General features: G+C 40.7%; 1 protein-coding gene across 6 annotated transcripts in view; it reads left to right on the top strand.

Moving 5' to 3' along the window:
• akt3a (AKT serine/threonine kinase 3a) overlaps window positions 1–25,879 on the top strand; it is a 340,324-nt gene that overhangs the window by 200,549 nt on the left and 113,896 nt on the right. For all 6 annotated transcript variants that reach the window (XM_078557386.1, XM_078557383.1, XM_078557381.1 and 3 more), the window contains one exon: window positions 25,172–25,319. In XM_078557386.1, the coding sequence (XP_078413512.1) occupies window positions 25,172–25,319 (148 nt within the window). The remainder of the gene's footprint in view (window positions 1–25,171; window positions 25,320–25,879) is intronic.

Here is a 25,879-nt window from a genome sequence, read left to right as displayed (position 1 = left end):
TTAATGGCTCAAAAGGACGATGCAGCAAGTTTCATAAGATTTTTACTGTAACAAATGATAAAAAACAATAATGAACTAAGCACTGTTTTTGTAGGCAAATTCTACTTTAAACTACAGAAAGGAACATTCCTCGTTTTTACTTAATCACACATCACACTCCACAAAATTAGTCTTTATAGCACAGTCCACAATTGTAACTTTAATCATCTCCAGGCATTTCCTTTAGTTTTCCCCGAGAGTTTCCCAAATCCACTGTGAGCCGTAAAGCCTGCTCCAATCGTTCTACTCCCCTGGCTACACCAGGATGAATCTCCGGATTCCTTAGCTCTTTGACTAGAGGCCCCCGTCTCCCTTCTGCATCTGGCTCCGGTTGCTCGCAAAGAACCTGCAGCTTCTTCTCTCTGCTGACCACATCAACTGCTGTTCTTTTCCTTTCTTCTCTTCTGCCCAATAGCTTGAAGCCAGCAGCTGCCCTTGCCTTTTGTTCCCAGGTATGAGAACTTCACCTCTTTCTCAGCAAGTCCCTCAACTTAGCCAGGCTTCTCGTCAGGTTGTATGCAGAATGGTCACATGGCCCCCTTCATTTTAACTTCTATCTAAAGATCAAAGCCCAAAGTATAGTCTTTATAAACCTCATAAATGTAACAATTAGAGGGAGGTGGTAATGTCACTGGACTAGTAATCAAGAAGCCCAGGCTAATGTTCTGGGAACATGAGTTCAAATCCCACCATGGCAGCTGGTGAAATTTAAATTCAAAAATTAATTTTAAGAAAACCTGTAATTTGAAGCTAGTTTAATGACCACAAAACCATTGTCGTAAAAAACCTGTTTGGTTCACTAATGTATTTTAGAGAAGGAAATCTGCCATCCTTACCTGGTTTGGCCTGCTTGCGACTCCAGATGCACAGCAATGTGGTTGACTCTTAACTGCTCCCTGAAACGGCCTAGCAAGCCACTCAGTTGTATCAAACTGCTACGAAGTTGGTTGGTTGAATGAAGAGTGCAGGAAGGCATGACAGGAGCAGCACCAGGTGTACCTAAAACCTAAAACCCTGTAACCAGGGTTACTTGCATGCCAGATAGCGGAAGCAGCATGCAATAGACAGGACTAAGTGATCCCACAACCAAAAGATCAGAGCTAAGCTCTGCAATGCTGCCACATCCAGTCATGAATGGTGGCGGACAATGAAACAACTAACAGGAGGAGGATTCACAAATATCCCTATTCTCAATGATGGGGGAGCGCAGCACATCAGTGCAAATGACAAGGCTGAGGCATGTGCGATCATCTTCAAACAATGCCAGGTGGATGCTCCATGTGGCCTCCTGAGGTCCCCAGCATTACAGATGCCAGTCTTCAACCAATCCGATGCACTCAGTGATATCAAGAAACGGCTCAAGGCACTGGATAATGCAAAGGCTATAGGCCCTGACAACATTCCAGCAATAGTACCGAAAACCTGTGCTCCAGAACTGTATCCATAGCCAAGCTGTTCCAGTACAGCTACAACACTGGTATCTACCCAGCAAGGTGGAAAATTGCCCAGATATGTCCTGTCCACAAAAAGCAGGACGAATCCAACCCGGCCACTTACAGCCCCATCAGTCCACTCTTGATCATCAGCAAAGTGATGCAAGGGATTGTTGACAGTGTTATCAAGCGGCACTTACTCAGCAATAACCTGCTTACTGATGCTCAGTTTGGGTTCCACCAGGGTCACTCAGCTCCTGACCTCATTACAGCCTTGGACCAAGGAGCTGAACTCCAGAGGTGAGGTGAGAGTGACTGCCCTTGATATCAAGGCAGCATTTGACTGAGTGTGACATTAAGGAGTCCTAGCAAAACTCGAGTCAATGGGATTCAGGGGGCAAACCCTCCCCTGGTTGGAGTCATACCTGGCACAAAGGAAGATGGGTTGTGGTTGTTGGAGGTCATTCATCTCAGTTCCAGGACATCACTGCAGGAGTTCCTCAGGATAGTGTCCTAGGCCCACCATATTCAGTTGTTCATCATAAGATTAGAAGTGGGGTTGTTCGCTGCTGATTGTGCAATCATCAGCACCATTTGCAATTTCTTAGACATTGAAGTAGCCTGTGTCCATATGCAGCAAGACCTGGACAATATTCAGGCTTGGGCTGACAAGTGGCATGTACCATTCGTGCCTTGCAAGTGGCAGGCAATGACCATCTCCAAGAAGAGAGAATCTAACCATCTCCCCATGACACTTAATAGCGTTACTATTGTTGAATCTCCCACTATCAAAATCCTGGGAGTTACCATTGACCAGAAACTGAGCTGGACCAACCATATAAATACTGTAACTACAAGAACAGGTTAGAGGCTGGGAATTCTACAGAGTAACTCTCCACCTGACTCCCCAAAGCCTGTCCACCATGTGATGGAATACTCTCTACTTGCCTGGATGAGTGCAGCTCCAACGAACGTACGAACATACAACTAGGAGCAGGAGTAGGCCACTCGGCCCCTCAAGCCTGCTCCGCCATTCAATAAAATCATAGCTGATCTGAATGTAACCTCAGCTCCACATTCCTGCCTACTCCCAATAACCTTTCACTCCCTTGTTAATCAAGAATCTATCTAGCTCTGCCTTAAATGTTCAAAAACTCTGCTTCCACTGCCTTTTGAGGAAGAGTTCCAAAGACTCGCTACCCTCAGAGAAAAATTCTCCTCATCTCTGTCTTAAATGGGCAACTCCTTATTTTAAACAGTGACCCCCTAGTTCTAGATTCTCCCACAAGAGGAAATATCCTCTCCACATCCACCCTGTCAAGACCCCTCAGGATCTTAAAGGTTTCAACTAAGTCGCCCCTTACTCTTCTAAATTCCAGTGGATACAAGCCTAACCTGTCCAGCCTTTCCTCGTATGACAACCCGCCCATTCCTGGTATTAGTCTATTAAAACTTCTTTGAACTGTTTCTAATGCATTTACATCTTTCTTTAAATAAGGAGACCAGTACTGTACACAATACTCCAGATGTAGTCTCACCAATCCCCTATATAACTGAAGTATAACCTCCCTACTTTTGTAATCAATTCTCCTCACAATAAATGATAACATTCTATTAGCTTTCCTAATTACTTGTTGTAACAGCACTCAACAAGCTCAACACCATCCAGGACAAAGCAGCTTGCCTGATTGACAGCCCATCCACCATCTTCAACAATCACTGCCTTCACCACCGACATGCAGTGGCAGCAGTGTGTACCATCTACGAGATGCACTGCAGTAACTCAGCAAAGCTATTTTGACAACAACTTCCAAACTTGCAACGTCGTAGAAGGACAAGGTCAGTAGATGCATGGGAACACCGCCACCTGCAAGTTCCCCTCCAAGTCACCCACACCATCCTGACTTGGAACTTTATTGCAGTTCCTTCACCGTCACAGGGTCAAAATCCTGTAATTCCCTTCTGAACAGCACTATGGGTGAAGGGAAATGCTGATTTTTGGAACAGATGTATATTTTGGCAGTATTTTTATAACTTACTTTTAATCTGTCATTGAACACTATTTTGCAGCCTACACGTAAATTTCCAACAAATGGAACAACGGAGTCATTTTTAAATATGCCAAACATTTTTAATGTTTGCTGCATAAGTTTAAAAAGTGGTATTTCTCAAAATTTGTGCCTTGATCTCATTTACCATATCAATTGCAAAAATTCCCTTCATTACTTTTATTGAATCTATCTTTGATGCCTTCATTTATTTGAAGCACTTGATCTTATCTGTAGGTTTATATGCAACACTGCCTCTTACAGGCTGCTACAACTCATCCACTGTCATGGGATATAGAAGAGGAAATTCTCCACCTCTGAACAGCTCAAATGATTAAAGCCTCATTATGTTCCAGCTCCCTTCGAGTTTCTCAACAGGTCTCCATGCATGTCTTACCAGACTTGCATCAGCTGACATATTTCGTGTAGTTCTGTGAGGGAGATGAAAAAATCAGAAACAGATTTTGTTGTGGTAACGGAAAAGGGGAGATAAAGGCTAGTTACTTGGTAACAAAAGATAACATTGTCTCTGAGAAAAGATGAATTATAATTATTATTAGAATTTACAGCTTTTATGTTCCTTAAAACAGAAGGAAAGTATTAGAACCTTTCAGTATTAGATAATAATACTCTTGACAATTCCTTTATTGTCAACCTGGGGATCCTCTGCAGTATAGTTACCATTTCTCCTAGTCATCTGAAAGACAACAAAAGGCTTGCATTTCTTTAGCACCTTCTATGAGTTCAGGACATCCAGTGCTCTTTTGCAGCCAATGAAGAACTTGTGTTGCAATGTAGGAAATGCAACAGCCACAGCAAGATCCCACAAACAACAATACGATAATGATCAGGTAATATGCTCTTTAGTGGTACTGATTTATGGATAAATATTGGCTCCAGACAATAGGGATAACTCCCCTGTGATATGTCTTACCTTTTCCTCAAATGAGGTTTCCCCTCTACAAGATCCACTTCCTGCACTCACTTTCTGCTCTCACCCTTTACCATCTCTTTCAAAACCATGATAGAGTTTCCCTTGACCTCACCTTCCACCTTACTAGCATCCAAATTCAGTGGATGATCCTTGTCATTTTTGTAACCTCCAGCATAGTGCCATCACCAAACACATCTTCCCCTTCCTCCCATGACACTTTCCTTTGTAAGCACATCTACCTCTTAGCTCCTTTCTTCCCAACATCAAGAACCCCAAACGCTTCTTTCAGGTGAAACAGAGATTGACTTGTAGTTTCAATTTAGTATGCTGTATTTACCACTTGCGATGTGGTCCCCTGTACAATGGGGGACCAAACGCAGATTCGGTGACCATTTTGTGGAACACCTCTGTTTAGCGGAAGTGTGGTCCAGAGCTTCCGTTCGCCTGTCATTTTAATTCTCCATACCATTCCCACCCTGACCTCCCTGTCCTTGGCCTCCTACACTGTTCCAATGAAGCTCAACATACGTTTAAGGAACAGCATCTAATTTTTTGATTAGGTACTTTACAGCCTTCCTGACTGTTTCAACAATTTCAGATTTTGACCTCTGCCCCTGTCTTTTTTGGTTGGCAGCTGTTCATGATGGTGCTGCTATTCCTATTTACACCTCATCTAGACACATCTTTGTTCCTAAAATTGTCCATTATCATCTCCATTTGCCTTGTGCCATCATTTCTTTTTGTCATTTAATCTTTCCTGCATCCACAGATCACCTCTCTTCTTTATAGATTTAAACACCTGATCAGAAGATTGAGTATTTTTTGTGCCACCTTACTACATGTGCTTCCCACCCATCCTTGAGATGCTGCCTATACATAAACCTCAATATTATCAATTTTTTTCTTCTGCCTTATTGTTACTTGTTGAAAAATCACCAAGAATTTTTCAATCTTGCTTAACATATTTTTAACAAAAAGTAGAAAAACGATTGTTGGCTTTATAGCCTTCTTTGTTTTATTTTCACATATACGGAGTATCACTGTAGCTCTGAAAGTATTGGGATTCTACTCGTATCGTTGATGGTGTTGCAAGCTCCTACCAGAGAATGCATATTTTCACTCAGGTGCTTTACCACCTTCTTGATAGCATGGTATTTTTGCTAGATTTGACAGACTACAGATAGTCAACTACTGTTCCCATGGGATTCTTTTCCAAAAATCGCTCTGCCTATTACATTTCTACACTTAGGAACTCCAGTTGGGAAAGCCTAGCCCTCAAAATACTGTGGTTTTAATCCTAAAACCAAAGCAAAAATAATATTAATTGAAAAAAATATCTGTTGATTTTTAAAAAAAAAACTTTGTCATATCTGAGCCAAATGAAGTTTACGGGATTTCCAAGTATTGGCAAACCTTCAAGATTCAATTTACCCTCACCTGACAGTTGAACAGTTTTATCTCATCTTGTCCGGATGTTATTGAGTACAGCATGCTGGCAAGCTTAAATAACAATTTGTTAATTAAAGAGTTCATGTCCTATGTGCCCACCAGTTGTAGAACATTTCAAGTGCACCGATGGATCAAGTGGTCAAATGTGAGAGATCAAAACATCAAGTTTAGGTATGAAGTTAACGCATTATCTGAGAATAATTCAATATTCCACTTCAGTTTATTTTTAAACACCTCCTATTTCGTTCATTATTTTTTGGTTTATCAGTGTTTTCATGCAGAATTAAATATTACCGTAGGTTACTTGTACATTGTTCTAAGCAGCCAGGTTTCAAATTGCACCCTTAACTTCACTATGGAGAATTTCTTGCATAACATTTCACACCTGAACATAACATTACTGGTTAATAACAATCAGAGCAACTATATAACAAATGACTGGGAACACCCTTGTTCCTGTACAGGGTCACAATCTTTCCATCATGCGTATCCTGAAGCACTGCCTCCTCTAGCAGAGACTGAGAAGTTCATGCAGATGTTGCAGAAATGCTGGTTTCCCATGCTTGATGCATTCAGGTGGTTTGGCGTAATTACCATATTGCCCTGTGAGACCACAGATCTTTACTGAATGCACTAATCCCGACTCCCAGTATGGTTTTAGAACTGGAAGATCCACAGTTGACATGATCATCTCAGTCCAGCAGCTGCAACAGAAATGCCTTTTTAAGCTGCTGAAAATAATTGGCTGCCTGCCGAAGCTGCTCTGTGTTACGAATTCTGTAGACACAAACTTGTAAAAAGTTTCAAACTTCTAATTACTAGCTGAAAGAATGACAAAAGATTTCATTTTTAGAACTTTTACTGTAATAAATGGCTAAAAGCACCATGGACTAAAATCACAATTTTCTTTTTGTTGGCAACTTATACTTTAAACTATAGAAAGTGACATTCCCCTTTTGTACTTGCCATTCATCGCACTCTCCACAGAATTACAGTACCTTTAGCAAACAGTCCACAGTTGTTCCTAACTAACAACGGGCTCCTGTATCTCATTTCACTAAGTAGTAACTTTGAGTGACTGTCTCCAGGTGCTGTCTCAGTTTTCAGAGAGTTCCTGAAAGCCACCACCATTAGTAAAGCCTGTTTCAATGATTCTTCCACCTGGCCATGCCAGGATGAATCCCCTGGAATCCTTGCATGGCTGCAGGATGCGTCTCTTCAATCAAAGACTGCCTCCCTCTCATATCCAGCTGTGGTAGCTCACAAAGCCAAGCTGCCTATTTTCTCTGTTGACCGTACCAAACTTCTGTCTGTTTGAGATATTCATCAATTTGTAGGGAAGCCTGTAACCTGATCTCAAAAATGGCTTACTTTGTCCTTTTTCCCCATGACAATGAAAAACACATCAACCTTGCATTAAGGTAGAAATGCCGATTAGGTATTCTTGACCTCTACTTCCTCCCAAGTAAATGGCCAGTTTACAGCACAACTGTTTACAATCTGATACCTATAACAGCTTCCACGGACTTTGGAAGACTCGGAGTCTATTCATTGTGAACTGAGAGACTGCTGCCATTGTCTCCACCTTATTTCATCATCTCAGTAAAACAATCTAATCCCTCCTTTGATCTCTAACAATCAAACCACAGAGGCTTACTGTCAGGCAGACTGCAGAACAGGTCACATAACTCCTTTGTTTACCCTAAATTTAAAGCTACAGCCCCAAAATATAATAATCTTTTAAACCTCATAATTGTAACAAGTGTGAGTTCCTCTTTCCATAACAGCATGATTGGCAAGGTCTGTTATGAAGGGGTGACATCAGAACCCTCTGAGATCTGCAGTGGGGTCAAACAGTGTTACGTTCTGGCACCAACCTTCTTTAGCATATTCTCTTTGCTGCTGTCATATGCCTTTAGTCCATCTTCAGAGGGTGTTGACTTACATACCAGAACTGATGGAAAATTGTTCATTCTTGCCCGCTTGAGATTCAAGATAAAAGTGTACTAAGTCATCAGAGTTGTTCTAGGCCGACGATGCCGTGCTAGCATTTCATACTGAGGAACACCTTCAGTGGCAAATGGACAGATTCTTTTATGCCTGTAAAGGGTTTGGTTTGACCATCAGCATCAGGAAGGCACATGTCATGGTCCAGGATGTTGCAATTTCACCATCAGTCAGCATTGGTAACGTGATGCTGGGAGGTACTGATAGTTTCACATATCTAGGCTCCACAGGCACCAGCAATCTGTTACTTGATGCTGAAATCAACAAACACATTGCAAAATCTGCAGCTATTATGTCCAAGTTGTATAAGAGTGTGAAACAACAACAACAACCTGATGAGAACACCAAACTGAGAGTCTATCAAGTCTGTGTGCTCCTCTATAGTAGTGAGACCTGGAAAACATATGTTAGCAGGAGAAAAAGTTGAACATTTTCCATTTTGCTGCCTCAGATGTATCTTTGGCATCTTTTGGCAGGACAAGGTCACCAACTCGGAGGTCCTGGAGTGTGCTAATTCCATCAGAAAACAGTCATTGCTAAGCCAACGACATGTGTGCTTGCTTGGCCATGTTCATCAATTGGATGACCGCTGTATACCCAAAGACCTTCCATATGGTGAATTGACCACTTGATCACGACCTGCTGTATGTCTTTGCCTCTGCTACAAGGACACCTGCAAGTGAGATGTAGATGGTGGACATTGATGCAGACAGCTGGGAGACAGTTGCCAACGGATGTGACCTCTGGAGGGCTTTTGGAAGAAGCAAGGTGAAACGGAACACTCAGCTTGCCCAGAAGGGAGCCCAGGGAAAACAGAGGCCAGCAAATCCTGTACTTTGTCAACCCACTGTCTTCATTTGCAGCAAATGTGGCAGAGCCTGCCATGTCAGGGTGAGGCTCCTGAGCCACAGCAGACAATGTTTAACATCGTTGACCACCAAGGCACAAACCATCGTCTCAAGAGGTGGAAGGCTACCAAATAAACTATATAATGAAGAGGGCTTTATTTAAATCCAGCTTTAGAAAATGAATCTTTTATTGTCTAACAGCAATAACTTGTATTTATATTATGCCTTTAATGTAGAAAAAAAGTCCCAAGATACTTCAACCATAGAATTGTTAGAGCATAGGAGGTCACCATTCAGCCTGCAGTGTCCATGTCAACTCTCTACTGGAGCAAATCAGCTAGTCCAACTTCCCAGCCCTTTTCCTGTAGCCCTGTAATTTTTTTCTTGTCAGGTGCTTATCAAACTCCCTTTTGAAAGCCATGATGGAATCTGCGTCCACTACACATGCTCAGGCAGCACATTCCAGATCCTAATCACTTGTGTAAAAATATTTTCCCTCATGTCACCATTGCTTCTTTTACCATTCACCTTGTATCGGTGTCCCCTGGTTCTCGATCCTTCTGCCAATGCGAACATTTTCTGTCTACTCTGAATACTTCAATCAAATCTCCTCTCAACTTTCTCTAAGAAGAACAGCCTCAGCTTCTCCAATCTATCCATATAATTGAAATCCCTCATCCCTGGAAACAGTCTTGTGATTCTTTTCTATAATGCCTTCACATCCTAAAGTATGGTACCCAGAATTAGACACACCACTCCAGTTGGGGCCAAGCCAGTGTTTTGTAAAGGTTCAACGTAACTTCCTTGCTTTTGTATTCTATGCCTCTATTTATAAAACCCAGGATTCCATGTCTTTTTAACTGCTTTCTCAACTTGACCTTCAACAATTTGTGCACATACCGTTTTCTCAAAATAAATGGTTGTTGTACCAAAGAAGGGGAAAGAGGAGAAATTTAAGGAGGATCTTAAAAGTAGTAAAGGGGATTGGAGTAGTGCAGTGGTTTTGGCAAGAAATTCCAAAGCCTGAGACCTAAGCAGCTGAAGGTTTGGCCACCAATGTGGAAATGAAGGAAGTGGCGGAACTCTCAAAAAAAAAAACTAGAATTGATTTCATCGGTGGATTTTTGAGGGGGTGGGGTGATGGGGCAGGTGGGGAGGAGCATTGCAGGAATAGAGGAGGAGACTCGGAAAGGAGAGCCCATTGAGGAATGTAAACACAGATGAGAATTTTAAATATGATTCATTAGGATGAACAATAACAGGAATGATAGGCGAGCGGAACTTTGTATGGAATAGAAATGGGCAGCTGTGGATGCACTGAGGTTTATAGAAGTTGTTGGGTGGAAGGTCACCTGGTTCAAGATTGTTAATATTAAATTGGCAGCTCTGAGACCAGACCATTTAGTTCAAAATGTTATGGGTGTTATCTAGAGAGTCAACGCCTTTCATATTTGCTCCCAGTGTCAGCTGTTTTTGTCAAGAGCTGGCAGGCGAATAGTGAAATTCTGATGTGATGCTTGAACCTACTGCCAAACAAAAAGTTGCAACTATTTTATGTCCAGTCAATTTCTGTATGATAGTTCCTTCTCGGGGTAATTAAACAAAAGTTGACGAAAATACATTTTTCAAATTTAAACTTATCTTAAAACCAATAGAGGGCCAAAACAAATCAGGACCTAAGCTATATTTGTAGATTAATGGAGAAATGCTATAACATAAATGTGCCTCAGTTTAGTTTTAAGTATTTATATGTGGATTCTGCAGACTACGTATTAACAATGTTAGCATCTGCTGAGTTTTTGACATGCACAGGAATAGTCATGGGAATAATGATCAAAGGTTTGAACGTGTTCCATAAACTGAATTTGTTTTTGAAAGAGCTATATATAGTTTAATTTTGTTGTTAAATTGTTTAAGTCCCCCCCACTTTTGTGTCTAGACCCGGTAGGAAAAACAACAGTACCAGGATTCTCACACTGCATTTTCAGAGCTGGCCATCTGATCGCATTAACAATTTTAAATTGGTATTGCTGAAGAAAGAACCATGTCTAAGCTTTCCGTCTTGCACTCATCAAGACACTCGCAGGAATACCAACATAAGGGGGAAAACAACAATTTATACTGAATGTGAAAAGAGTGCTGATTGGTTGGCAAGTGGCATTGCCATGGAGAATGTACCAGCGATGGTGGCTGTCAGTTAACTGCGAAGCATTGTTTGAAATTTAAATCAAATTTTAAATCAAACAGGAAACCTCAGCCTGTGAAAAGTGGAAACAAGCTCTAGGAAGTCCCAGCAATGGTTTTTTTAACCTTTGGAGACCAAATTTTCAAAGTATACTGAGATTTTTTTTGGAAAAATATACTTTATTCATAAAATATCTATGAGCATTTCAAAATGGCCATCACAAAGTGCAAAAACAAAAAGCTAAAAGCTACTGCGGATGCTGGAAATCCAAAACAAAAACAGAATTACCTGGAAAAACTCAGCAGGTCTGGCAGCATCGGTGGAGAAGAAATCAGTTAACGTTTCGAGCCTTTGGCTCGAAACGTTAACTGATTTCTTCTCCGCCGATGCTGCCAGACCTGCTGAGATTTTCCAGGTAATTCTGTTTTTGTATCACAAAGTGCAATTGGATTTAACTTTTCCACATAGATCATGAGGTACTTCAATACAAGCAATGAACATTACAGACATCTCAACATGGTCATTACAGACAGTGCAGTGGCATTCAAGTTATCTACATAGATCATGTTGCACTCTGGGGTGCTTCAATACAATTGTGACACATGTAGTTTTCACTGCATACATTCCTTTTGAGTCATACAGCCCGAGGGGTCTATACAGTTCCCATCCCCTCGGTGCACTGTGGCAGAAAGGTCTCAGACAGCAAACTTTCCCCATTGTGCCTTTGCGGCATCTGCCCCAAGCTTTAGTGCACCCCTCAGCACGTAGTCCTGGATCTTGGAATGTGCCAGTCTGCAACACTCAGTTGGGGGCAACCCTTTGCACTGGAAGACCAACAAGTTTCGGGCAGACCAAAGAGCGGTCTTTCACTGAGTTGATGATCCCTCAGCTGCAGTTGATGTTTGTCTCACTGTGTGTCCCTGGGAACAGCCCGTAGAGCACAGACCCCTATGCCATAGAACTGCTTGGGATGAACCTCGACAAAAACCACTGCATCTCTCTCCAGACTGTCTTTGTAAAGGCACATTCCACAAGGAGGTGAACAATGGTCTCTTCCCCACCACAGCCGCCTCGAGGGCAGCGTGTGGAGAGGGTGAGACTCCTGGTATGTAGGAAGGATCTGACTGGGAGGGCCTTTCTCACCACCAGCCAAGCTACATCTTGGTGCTTGTTGGAAAGTTCTGGCGATGAGGCATTCTGCCAAATGACTTTGACAGTCTGCTCAGAACTGTCCGACAGGATCCACCATCTCCTTTTCCCTCAGGGCCTCTAGGATGTTACATGCCGACCAGTGCCTGATGGACTTGTGGTCAAAAGTGTTTCTCTGCATAAATTGCTTCACGAGTGATAGGTGGTACAGCACAGTCCAACTACTTGGAGTGTTCTGCGGCAGCGTGGCCAGACCCATCCTTCGCAGCACCAGGGACAGGTAGAACCTTAGCACGCAGTAACATTTGGTGCTTGCGTACTGAGAGTCTACGCACAGCTTGATGCAGCCACACACAAAGGTGGCCATCAGGATGAGGCCAATGTTGGGCACATTGTTTCCCCCTTTATCTAGAGGCTAGTACATCGTATCCCTGCGAACACAGTCCATTTTTGACCTCCAGATAAAGCGAAAAATGGCTCGGATGATCGCCACCACGCAGGAGTATGCAGCGATATGAACCAACTTGAGTCGCTTTGGTGTTATCTGACATTGGCCATCACAAACCTGAAAACCACTTGGAAGCATTAAGCCATTTTATAATGCAATTAAGAAATTAGAGCAATAGCTAACCCCTGTAACTGCTTACTAGTATCAGCAGAGAACGGCCAAATTCTATATAGTTCACAAAAAGAAGTTTGGTATGTTTGCCTATGTAGGTCAAATTTATTACCAATTGCCAGACCCTCTTCACTGTAGAATGAGGGTATTCAAATGACTTCACTGAGACAAAAGCATATTCAAAAACTATTTTGGAGATTTAGGATTCTTGGTTGTTAAGCCTTCATTAATTTCTATTTCGTGCAAGAGATCAAAGGTTTAGACGTCTTTTCTGAAGACACTAATTCTTAATGAGACGAAGGAGTTGCTTTTAACCTTACCTGTTCAGAAATCGAACGGATAGGCACTTAAAATCAACCAGGCGATGTCCTGTGATCCCACCTTGTTCAAGGTTTAACTTGCTCTTCTGAGCAGGTAGTATTGGCACCTCCTGATTGAGTCTGGCAAGGTCCTTCTTTATGCAAATTGTGCTCTGACAATGTCATTGGGCAGTGACCAAAATTTACTGGTGTATACGGTTCCTGTGTGTTTGTGGAAGATTTCTGGACAATCCATTGGTGATTTGGCTGACCATACACCCTGAGAGGTTAAACCACCGCTGCTTTCCTGCCAGTTAAAGTCAAATATGAAGAGGATCAGGTGCTAAACAGGTCATTCAATTTAATTTTTTTTTGTTCTCCATTGTGGGGCCAGAAAGACAATGAGGGTTATACTGGGCCCCACAAGAGAAGTTTACATGTTCATATCCAATATCCTGGTTTGTTCTCCCCCACCCCCTTTTCAGTTGCTCACATTGGATTGCTTTTCATTCTCCTTTTAAGCTTTTACCTGAGGGTAGATACCAGTGACTCAATGATCTAAGTTTCAAAGCCTCTTTGTTGGCCAGCTGCCTGGGTTGCCCAGCAAATGTCCACAGTTCGCCAGTCTCAGTTAAGTGAAGCCTGGTTCCCTTCATGCGCAGGTATATTCCATTTTGATTTCTAATATTGTGTGAAGCTTGACTGCAATGAATCCAAGGTTATTATCAAAATTATTACTTAGCTGTGACTTACCAATGCACATTTTTGTAAACATGGTGATAAACTTGATTATTATGTGCTTGAAGGAGGCAGGGTAGGTGCAAGTGTCTTAAGTTGTCATTAGTTCGGAGGGCACCCACTATGAGTTTAAATTCATTCTGACCTGTATAAATCAAAAGCCAAAGCAGTCCCATGCCTGGATGGAAGGTACATCCAAAACCATATAGTTCATATCTTATAGATGGTGTATTCCAAGTTTAAAGTCTCTTCATTTTAACAAAACTCCTCACTTCGATGGTTTCCTTACCACGTGCACTTTTACTCTTAAAAGTATTTTGTAATTGCTAATGCTTGCTCTGACCCATAATGTAGAAAGACACTTAAATCCCTCCAACCCTGACTGAAAAAGGACAATGATCCTGGGTATATCTGATACTGGCCTATTTCTCTTTTCTATTATTCCAAAATGTTTATGAAAATTCTTGAAACTCATCTGAATAATTTGATGAACCAGACTTAATTTGTGAGAATTACTCTGACAATGTCTGGCAACTTCTCAATATTGTATATTTTATGGCTAAGCTGAATCTGGCTGTTCTTCATTTTAGATAATGATAGGCCTATGATGGAGTAGAATACAATCTGTGCTTGAGCATGGGTTTTGGAGAGATGCCTGGTGAATCTCGTTGTCATACTCTAGCCTATGGATCAATTGTCTCGAATGTGATAATGCTATTTTCTTTTCAATTGTTCTGAGGCAGCTGGTAGACTCTGACACAACTTTTGCCTTGATTTCTAAATTGCTGACCTTAAGCAATTGTGCTGCTTCAAAATTGAGTGTTTGGAGAAGTGTGTTAAAAGCATAAAGTCTCCCTTTGTACAAGCTATTGTTACAGACACGAGGGCGAGGTGAATTGAATTATTATTACTGTTCCCTTCTTCTGTCTGTGACAGTGATAGTTTTAATTTCTAATTTAAATTGTTTCCCATAGTATCCTTTTCCTTATTGAAGTGGGCCATGGTGTGTTACCTAAACTCCGGTTTATGAGGTCCAATGTTAAAAATAACCCCAAAGCAAATTCTTTAAGGTGAAACAAAATTAGGATTTATTAACACATTCAAAACCTGAGGGTTGGATCGTGACACACATTCACACTCATAAGCATACAAGGTAAAACATACGAACAAGGAGCAGGAGCAGGCCATTTAGCCCCTCGAGCCTGCTCCGCCAATCAATAAGATCAGTGCTGATCTGATAGTAACCTCAAATCTGCGTCCTGCCTACCCTTGATAACCTATCATCCCCTTGCTTACCAAGAATCTATCCACCTTCACCTTTAAAAATATTCAAAAAGATTCTGCTTCCACCGCCTTTTCAGGAAGAGAGCTCCAAAGACTCATGACCCTCTGAGAAAAAATTTTGCCTCATCTCCACCTTATTTTTAAACAGTGACCTCTAGTTCGAGATTCTTCCACAAGAGGAAACAACCTTTCCACAACCACCCTGTCAAGACCCTTAAGGATCTTATGTTTCAGTCAAGTCGCCTCTTACTCTTCTAAACTCCAATGGATACAAGCCTAGCCTGTCCAGCCTGTCCTCATAAGACAACTCGCCCATTCGAGGCATTAGCCTGGTAAACCTTCTCTGAACTGCTTCTAACACGTTTACATCCTTCCTTAAATAAGGTGACCAATGTTTTACACAGTACTCCAAATGTGGTCCCACTAGTGCTCTGTATTACTGAAGCATAACCTTCCTGCTTTGGCATTCAATTCCCTTTGCAATAAATGATAACATTCTATTAGCTTTCCTAATTACTTGCTGTACCTGCATACCAGCCTTTTGCGATTCATGCACTAAAACCTATATCCCTCTGCATCTCAGAGCTCTGCAATCTCTCACCATTTAGATAATATGCGTCTCTTTTATTCTTCCTGCCAAAATGGACAATTTCACATTTTCCCACATTATACCCCATTTGCCAGATCTTTGCCCACTCAATTAAGCTATCTATACCTTTTTGTAGCTTCCTTATGTCCTCTTCACAAAAGCAGAGAAAGAAAGGGAAAGAAGTTTCAAATTGCAAAGATACTAAAAAAAAAAAATCAAAAAGGTATTGGCGTTAATTCATGCGAGTAGAGTCCAGTAAGTCGATGTCCAACGAAGGTTCTTTCAGGCGGCTTTGTCTGGCAGAATTCCTGGTCTTTGTCCTAGGAACTCGGTTGAGGCAGTTAAAGATGCAGCAAAGTATTCTTGTATTCTGGGAATTGGTTCACTCTAGGAAAATACAGGATTCTTTCTAGGGATCCGACTTTGAAAGCGATGGAGGTCAGCTGCTTGCCTGGAGTCTGGTTTTTCTTTTCTGAGGTTAAACCGCAACTGAAGATGAAATCCAAAAGCTGTATAATTAAAGCAATCCAGACAGCTCAAGTCACGTGCCAGGGTGGTTTCAGGTTGAGCTATTCAGCTAACTACGTACTTTAAGGACCCTCGTTAAAACCCATTGCAGTTTGAGCAGATAACTATTGAACCATCAGCACAACATTGGAGATGAGCCATGCATAGCTCTGCCTTTGTCCGCTGCTGGCTCGGGCAGATGTCTCGTCTACCAATCCTTTGTGTTGGCTTGGCTGGAATGTTCATACAATGCAAAGGGGTGTCGCATTCCAGGAGGATGATGAGTTAGCCTTTGTCCATTGGAACGGCTTAGAACCTTGCAGAAATACTGGCATGTGACCAACTGTGGCCATTTTATCAGCCCAGCAATTGTCCATTTAAAAAACAATTAAACAGGAGAATATGGAAGAGAAACAAATTTAAGATGTTTTTTCTTCTTACTTTCTTGGCATGACACTATGATGAGTAAATTAGCTCAATGGCATCAGTTTTTTTGGTGCCATGAATGCTCTTAGAGTTCCAAAATGGCATTTGCAGTGCGCAGAAAGGCTTACAGAACAAATAGTGCCGGGCAGATACTGTGTTAACATGTGTTCAGTAATGTCTGTAGGAAGTATGTAGAGCAGGTAAATCATTACCTCCATTAGCATGCAGCATCAATTTGAATGTAGTACTACACTAATGTCCTCTTTTAACCTTGCACAGCTAAACATGTGCGCCACATGCATACAATGCTGCTACACCAAATCATATAGGACACACTGTTGGTTTAAACATCACTCCATGGACCGCTCTGGTAGGGCCCTGCGGTATTCGGCAGAGGAGGTGTGAAGATTCGTTTTGGTCAGCAGAATAAAGGTACAGCCTTTGCCACCAACTATGTAGTATGCAGCTGAGGAAGAAGAATAAGGGAGGAGGCAACCTAGTCATCTCCTTTTTGCTAGCGTTGTCCTTGGAAAACTTATCCGAATGCAATACCAGCACCCATATCATGATAGGGGCACTGTCAGTACCTGAGCTGGTGGCTGCGAGTGTGAGACCTAGTGATGGTGCTATGTCTTCATTACCCTCTCTTTGGTGTTCCTCACTGTCTGGCCAAATTGAGCCTCTTGGAATTCAGAAGGGTAAGGTTGTAATCTGTGGAGGTGGGACAAGTAAGAGGCACATGCTTACTCAACCTGCAGTCTGTAAATTGGAAGCAAGTTGTGGAGGGCTGGGGGCTAAGTGGGGAATGAGGAGTATTTGGGATGAGGATACAGTTATCTTTGGTTTCAGCCCTTCCACTGACCATGGCTTCAGCAATGACTGTCTCATTAATGGCCAGCAATATCTCCTTTAGGCATGCCCGTCTCTGCTCTGGTTAGCTCCTGCTGCCTCCATTTGCCTGCCACCTTGCCCTGCAAGAGAGAGAGAAGTGTTGGTGAGTGTCAGCAATCTATTTGACAGATGTGGCTGTCATGATTGAAGTAACTGGTAGTGTGTGTGCAGGCTGAGAGGTGGGTTTGAGGCTTGCAGCTGCGCTAAATGCATGAGGGTGAGGTGAAACATGAATGTTAGGTATGAGACCTGATTGATAGAGATTGTTGGTAGGTGAGTGATGTAGGTATGGCGATCTGAGCAGTGGATGAGTCTACTGGTATAATTGAAGATGCATTCAGTGACCTTGACCACTTGTGTAAGGTCACTGAACTTCTTGCAACACTGCACCTAGATGCCTGGGGCTCAACTCCTGGCACTGATCTTCACGACTGCCTACTCCCACTGTCTTTCGAGCGTTTGTCTGGAGGGCCTCCTATGCTCTGGAGAGGCAGGAATCTCTTCTCTTTTCCACCTCTTTTACCGAGATCTCCAGTTCAGTTTCCAGAAACCTTGGAGCTGCATCTCCCCACTGGTGCCATTCCTTAATCTTTCCCAGGTCAGATTCTTTTCAACCACGACTTCCAGCACCTGCTCCAACCACAATGCGCCTCCCCTTGAGGTAATGCAGGCTGGCTTTAAGTGGTATGAGCCACTCTCAATATTGGCCCCCTGCTGCTGTGCCCAGCCAATGAATAAGACATTCAATGTTGGCTGGACAGAGGTCATTCAAATGAGCATGCAGCATAAAGTTATTGTACTGCCTGCATCGCTAACAACAGATGATCTAATCGAGCATTGGGATATTTTGTCTGTTTTCATGGGCTAATGAATTGAGCCTCCTGTTTTCCTTATATCTGTAGCTTCCTTCCCTGATATCCTGGAGTATTTGGAATCTAATTCAGAGGTCATCACCCTGAGTAAAGTGTTGCCCTTTGTTATTTAACAGTCCTTCACATTTTGCATCACTCAATTGATCCAGCTGAGATAGTTCTCCAGAACAATCTCTATTATTTTTGGATTGTGCAGCAGTTCAAATTTCTAGAATGAAACTCCATAATGAGTGTATGGGTAGGAGAATACCTGTTTTATGTTTGTCCTTGTTTTGGAGGAACTCTTGAGTTTCAACTATGGTTAAGACTTGCCCTACATTGATTTTGGCATGCGGGTCTGTATGGTATATACTCAAATTTTCTTCTCTTTATTTTGCAATATCCATGACTTTGCACCCCTCTTAAACAGCCTAGAAACCTCCCCACCCCGCTCATCCCCAATCTTTGTGAGGGGATATTTGAAAGTGAATGATTCTAAATGTATGATTTTTAGCTCTGTGAAGAACGAATTCAACAAGGTAGGACAAATGTCAGCTTATTTCACTTAGTAGCATTCTTGCCATTGAGTTTGAGGTTTTGGGCTCAAGACCCACTATGAATTTGGGATTATAATCTAGACTGACACTTCTGTGCAGTACTAAGTTTCCATCATTCTTAGGTGGGCTAAGATTTGTGCTACGGCAATCAAAGAAGAGCCGAGAGCTCTCATGGAGTCCTGGGCACTATTCATTGCTCATCCAACACCACTTAAATTTAATTGTTTGGTGATTGATTCATTTTCTGTTTGTTCAGTTTCAATGCAGGTTTTAAGCTTGAAGTTCTTTTTGTTTAGTTAAGGAGGATGTATGTGTTTCAAAACTCAATATGTTACGTTGCTTTCTGTGGACTTTTGTTTTGGTCAGACAGGTATTTTGCATTGTTGGTTCAGATCGAGTCAAATTCACCACCTCTGGACTAAAGATTGTTGCAACCCAACAAAGCTAATTTTGGCCTTTTTGTCCGGATTACAATGGTCTGAACCCTGAAGATCCACTTCTATTTTGTTGAATTACTTTGGTATACATTTTTCCCATGAGGAATTGATTAAGGAAGAAGAGATTGCCCATCGTAGGGGTAGTTTTAATTCTTTATGCAGCACAGTCACCATATGAAAAGCTCCTTCCTTTCCTGATCCTTTATATTTCATCTGACCTTTTTGTGTGGAACTACTGTGGCTTAGAATTCAAAAAGTAAAAAGCTCAAAGCTTTACTGACTGTTCCAGTCAGGAGAAAATGAGGATGTGTTCCAGATGAGGGTAATGGTATAGCTGAATGGAATGTTAGAAATACAAAAAAATTGAAGTGACGAATTTGCAAGATCATTTTCTCTTGTACAGTTGGTGAAATATTCTATGTATACGGTTCAAAGAATGAGAAAATTACACCTACAGGATCAACCTAAAATTACTGGATACAGTACTTCTAATCTCACTTATTGTAAAAGGCTGGGAAGTATATTTTCAGGTGAGTAATCTTGTTTCTAAATATTGAAGTGCATGTTATTAAATGATTCTACAAACAACATGCTTGGTGTAAAAACTTGCTTTTGTAAATATATGAAAATACTTGTGTACCCTTGACAGTTAAAGCACTTTGTAGAGTCTTGGCATTTAATGTTTGTGTTTGCAATCACAACTGCTTTGATGAAGGAAGGAATGTCCAAAAGGGGCTGTTGTTCATGACAATTAATGTAAATGGCCTTTTACCTGTGAACAGCCTGGTGCTTTTAAGAAATTCAAATTGCAAGGTCTCAAATTTTAAATGTTTTACAGCAGAATGAAGGCCCGCTATGGGCAGATCGTGGGGTGACAAAACATATTGGAAAATGATGCATTGCACGTTTTCTGTACTTATTTAGTTTCCAGTTTCAATTGGGTTATGTGGACAAAATGGTATGGAGGGAATGAAGCTCCCTACTTGTAAGCTGCGAAAACAAAGTGAGTACCCAAGAAGTTCTTCTGCCTGAATAGTGCTTCAGAATTATGTCACTTGTTTGTCTGCTTAGTTGGAAAACTATAATGTCATGAGAGCCTAAGGAAAAGGGTGGGAGTAAACTAATATAAAATGTGAACATTCAATTTGAAATAACTCCTTAAGCCAGATGAGGTTAAATCTATAAGTACAGAATTGTTTTTCTTTGATTATTCAGCTAGAAAGGTAAGTTCCAAACTCTTATCTCAGCTGTGGTATTTAGTGTCAAGGTAACGCTCCATGAAACATGTAATTGAAAAACATAGGTTCCCTTACTCTCAATGTCATTTAAAGGACTTTTATTCCTTCACGGGATGTGGGCATTACTGGCAAGGCCAGCATTTGTTGCTCATTCCTAAGTGCCCTTGAACTGAGTGGCTTGCTAGGCCATTTCAGGGGCAGTTAAGAATCAATCACATTATTGTGGGTCTGGAGTCACATGTAGGCCAGACTGGGTAAGAATGTCAGATTTCCTTCCCTAAAGGATATTAGTGAACTAGATGGGTTTTTAGGACAATCAATAGTTTCATGGTCACCATTACTGAGACTAACTTTTTATATTCCAGACTTATTAATTGAATTTAAATTCCACCAGTGGCTGGTGGAACCTTTGTTCCCAGAGCATTACCATTATGCTCCCATCTCCCCCAAACTTTCCAACTCTTTTGGGCACAATATTCAGACGGGTGAAGTGGAATATTTGTAATATTCAAAATTAGGGTAAGGCCCCTGCAAACAAGCTTGTTCAATTGGAAACAAATCAAAACAAAATAATCATCTAATCTACTGTAATAGATTAGATTGAATTACTGTATAAATTTAAAATGCAAAGAAAAATGGAATACTCTTTCAATTTTGCAGTTTAACCACAATTTGATGGGTTCTGATCAAGAAATTTGGAGAGGTGGTGCTAGGAATGTGATACTAGTTCGTCATTTCCTTGAACAGTAACGTATCCTTAGAAAGGAAGAACCTCAACTTCTGAGTACTCAGTTTTATATCAAAATGGATTAATCAAATAAAAATGTCAGCAAATTTGATAATTGAGTCACCTTTTTATGTAGCAAATGATTTTCATTAATAAAATCTGGAAATTCCAGGAACACTAAGCAGGTTTCTAACATTTTTTGTTGTTTCAGATTTCCAACATCATTACTTTGCTCTTGTATTAATTTTAATAAAGACTTATGTTTCAGGATCTTTGACTCTTCACTTTCGCTAACTGGATGTGTAGAGTTTTAGGATATCCAGTTTCAATAGCAGTTTAGGCTAGGGAATTTTTAAGCACCATTTTATTGTGGCTGTCTTGGATGAGTGACAATCAGACCATTCTCATTTAATTCCAAACCCTGAAACCACTGGTCAGTATTAGCACCAGGACAGGTCTTCAAAATGGCCTCGATTTTCCTCATAGTTTGTCACCTCCTTTATAGAATCATAAAATGGTTACAACACAGAAGGAGGTCATTTGTCCTGTCTATTCCAATGCTTTCCTGGCGGGCCTCCCCATTCTCCATCCTCCATACACTTCAATTAATCCAAAACCCCTCTTTTTCTGTATTCAACCTCCACTAAGTCCTGCTCACCCATCACCCTGCACTTTCTGACCTACACTAGTTCCTAGTGCTTCAAATTTGGAACAAGTCTTCCAACGCTACCTCTGCCCCCAAATCTGTGTCTCCCACTCTAATCTTGTGTTTCCCCTCCCTTCACCCCACCATCGGTGGCTGTCAGCCAACTAGACCTCATACTCTGCAATTCTCTCCTAAAGCTCTTCTGCTACTTCATATTCCCCTCCTTGGATAACAGACTTAAGACTTACACCTTTGACTAAGCTTTTGGCCAGTCCTGCTAATAGCTGTTTCCTTAGCTAGATTTTGTACCTCTGAAGTTTTATATAATTGCAAGTTGTATTTGTACATATTGTTTTATTTAGAAACAAAATGTTGGGTAAAACTATGATGTGCTTAATTGAAAGGGTAGTTTAATGGATTTGTTACTTCCTGGCTGGTCAAAACTATTTGGTGAAGCGTAACCTCATGCTACTTTTATAATTACCATTTCTCAGCCGAGTATTCAAAAAGCTTCCTGCTTAATTGTAGTACAGTTATTGAATTGACTTGAATGCTTTTATGAAGTAATATTCACTTGACCTGATAGCTCTTCATATTTCAACCTTATATCTCCTTTGCATCTCGATGTCAAATTTTAATGGCCCTGTGAAGTGCCTTGGGATGGGCTTCCTTCTGCGCTGTAACAATTCTGTAATTCTGTTGTACTATGTTAAAGGTTCTGTATAAATATAAGTTGTTTCCCCATGTAAATTGGCCACTAAATTAAATAATGGTTCTGTTTTCAGCCTAGTTTGGCACATTTCTTTTACATGCAAGGTTGGGCAGATGAGGGCAAATTTCAGATTAACTAGCTTTTGTTCCTGATTCTTGAACTTAAGCATAATATGCAAACTTGCTTTATGCCTTGATTGCTGTTCCTCTCCATGTAGATTGAAAATCTGAAATTTCTGTGGCATCGTAGCTTCAGCTCACCTAGAGCCATATTTCTACTGTTTCAGCACCTGCCTGTTTTCCCAAGGATGCTGATGTACGAATTCTCCCTCAACCCGACATATCTTTCCATGATGAATTTGTACTGGAGTTGTGAACTACGGAGAAGTACTTATTGAGTTTGATATCTGCATGAAGCTGCTGGTAGAAGCACTGCAACTAATTGTGTAGCAAATGTTGTGAGGAATTTACTAGCTCTGAATCACTTCCAGTTCATGTTGGGATGGAATTATGAAGTGCTGCCATAGAAGATACGAGGAAAAAAAATGCTGTCTCTGATGGAGATGAGAGTTGCACCTTGGCCCAATGCTGTCCCTCAAAGAGAAAAATTGGCCCTTTACCATTGCCATACAACCTATCCCATCCACCAGTGTCTCTTCTTCTTTTCCTGCCTTTTGCTTGTTTCCCCACCCCATGGATAGTGAAATGAATGTGGTGGAGTTGGGAAGGGAAATGCATAATGGTAATGTAAAGGAATAGAGGACAGGGATGAGAACTGTGATTGGGGGAGGAGATGGAAAGGGAGGCTAACATGACAATCAGCATTGACTACATAGTAGTCAAGAAACCAGGCAATTCCTCACCTTCAGCATGTTTCCCTTTTTGCGCTCTCCTAATTCATGAGTTTCCTCAGAGGCTTTGCTTGCTTTCAAAATTCAGTTGGGTTTAGGCTGAAGAATGTAATGTCTGCCTATGTCTCCATGTCTGTTTCTCACAGGTATCAGGAATTAAAATACTATATTTACATTTTCTGTGAACTATTCATGTGTGATAATTAGGTGTTCTCTCCTCCAAAGTTCTGTGTTTTTGAAAAATGAACTCAATTTAGGAGAATGGCAATCTATATTTGCTTAATGTCTTTTGGAATTGAGAGGAAAATACTACAGTCTGTCATTTATTTCCCTCTCCTCTCTCACATACAGCCAACCTCTCTTTTTTACTTTAAAACATTTTAAAAAAAGTTTGCCCTCCAGTTTTCTCAAATTACTCCAAAGACAATTGAGCAGGATCTGCTAGCTGTTGAAGAAAAATGTTACAGTAGCTCAGTTGACTGAAAGATACCAATGCATCCTTGAAAATTGATCTACTCATGTTACTTAATCTGCAATCAGTTAGTAGAGCAGCTAGTAGGGCTGCTAGTCTGAGTAAAACTATGAAGTTAACCCAGGCTTTTAAGATAAACTGAGTCTTTCAAATGAAAATATTAAGAACACCAAATATAATTCAGTGTTACTGAGAAATTGAAATATCTTTAATTTTTTATTTTGTTTAAGACATTGAAATTTCTCAAGTTCAAAGTAATTACTGAGAATTTATTTGTGGCATGATAGGTAATAGTGTAGGTGTTGACATGTTAACATGGAATTCCCATTGCAAATGTTTTACATAGGGAATTTAATGGAGCATGTTACCTACACAGAAGACGTACATTTATATTGGGGCTGTCAAGCAATTAAAACAAATTTGTGATAAATCTTGTCATTTAAAATTTTTAATTAGTCAAAATCTTCTTTGAATTGATCTAACACTCAATCTACAGAGCATGATTGAGAATGCATGGAATTACAGGTCTCCTTAGGCCCACGCTGAAGGAGAAGAATGCCTTTAGCTGGCCTCAGGCTCTGCTGAGCAACACCAATACTGCTACACTCGCACTACTGTCATTCAAGCAATGCTCAGAAGGACATACTGGCTGGGAGTGCACAGAATTATTCAGAAATGTGTGTTGCACTGAAAGCTGCGGGTTACTTGAGTTGTTCTTCGCATAACTTTCTGTGATTAGTTTTTTTGAAAAAAAGTTAATCACCAAATAAATTAACTCATGATTTACAGTTAATTTATGCAATCAATGGACAACCGTAATATAAGTGAAACCCTTCTGCAGTTACTTTTTTTAGTTTTTTTTGTTTGTTAACCCACAAACCAGTTTAAAAAAAATTATACCTACACAGCTAATCACTTCATTAATAATGGTAAAATATCTGCACGCGAAATCTGTTTGCAAAATTCAGTTAGGTTTATGGTAAGCTGTGCAGTGTTATAGAAAAACTGACCTTGCAAGGATTTTATTAGCAATTAAACTTTCAAAAATAGATTTACCTCCGAATAACAATTCACCACTCAGCCCATTATTTTTGGATTCTATTCAGAAAATAAAGGAAAAACAGCCATGTGGGAGTGCACAAATCTGCATGGTTATTGGTTTTGAGCTACTACAAATCTACCACGGAGTATGAGTTTGCATTAATACCAAAGACTTCTTTTGTTTTGTCTGATCAGGGAAGAATGGACAGAAGCTATCCAAGCAGTAGCAGATAGACTTCAAAGGCAAGAGGAAGATCGAATGAACTGCAGTTCCAGTCCCAATCTAGATATTACAGGGGAGGATGAAATGGACACCTCTCTTAGTCACCCCAAACGCAGAGTGGTAAGAGCAATTACGTTATTTATAAAATAAACTGTAAAATTTAAGTGTTGCAATAATTTTACCAAAACAACTTGTATTTATATAGCACTCACCACATGTGGAAATAAATCTGAGGAATTCGCTGTAATGATGAAAGATACAATTGACAGTGATCTTTGCAAAAGGAGAGGAGAATGAAGAGGCTATGATGGGGGAGCATGATATTATGTGACATGTCACTAACTACTGAAAAATAACAACTGGACTGGCCTTTACTTTGAAAATATTTTAAAGCTCAGTGGGTTACTTTTTATAGGCTGAGAGATTGTTTTTGGCAAATGAGTTTGCAATCAGTTTTAATCCTAAAGCATTATTCTGTATAATATTTCCTGCTGAAGTCCAGATAATCTACTACAAAGAGAAAATTGTAGACTAGTTTAATTTTCTATTGTACTGAAAATATGTCTTTGAAATATTCTTTTAGTTGCTGGATGTGTCACAACAGATTACGAGCAGTAATCCAATTGGAGAATTCCGATAATATAAATTGCGAGAGCAAAGTTGGTCATGATCTGCTAGAT

The sequence above is a fragment of the Cetorhinus maximus genome, chromosome 14 (assembly GCF_964194155.1).
Source record: "Cetorhinus maximus chromosome 14, sCetMax3.hap1.1, whole genome shotgun sequence".
Lineage (NCBI taxonomy): Eukaryota > Metazoa > Chordata > Chondrichthyes > Lamniformes > Cetorhinidae > Cetorhinus > Cetorhinus maximus.
Note: the sequence above shows the minus strand (reverse complement) of the source record. Positions and strands in the feature narration are given on the sequence as shown.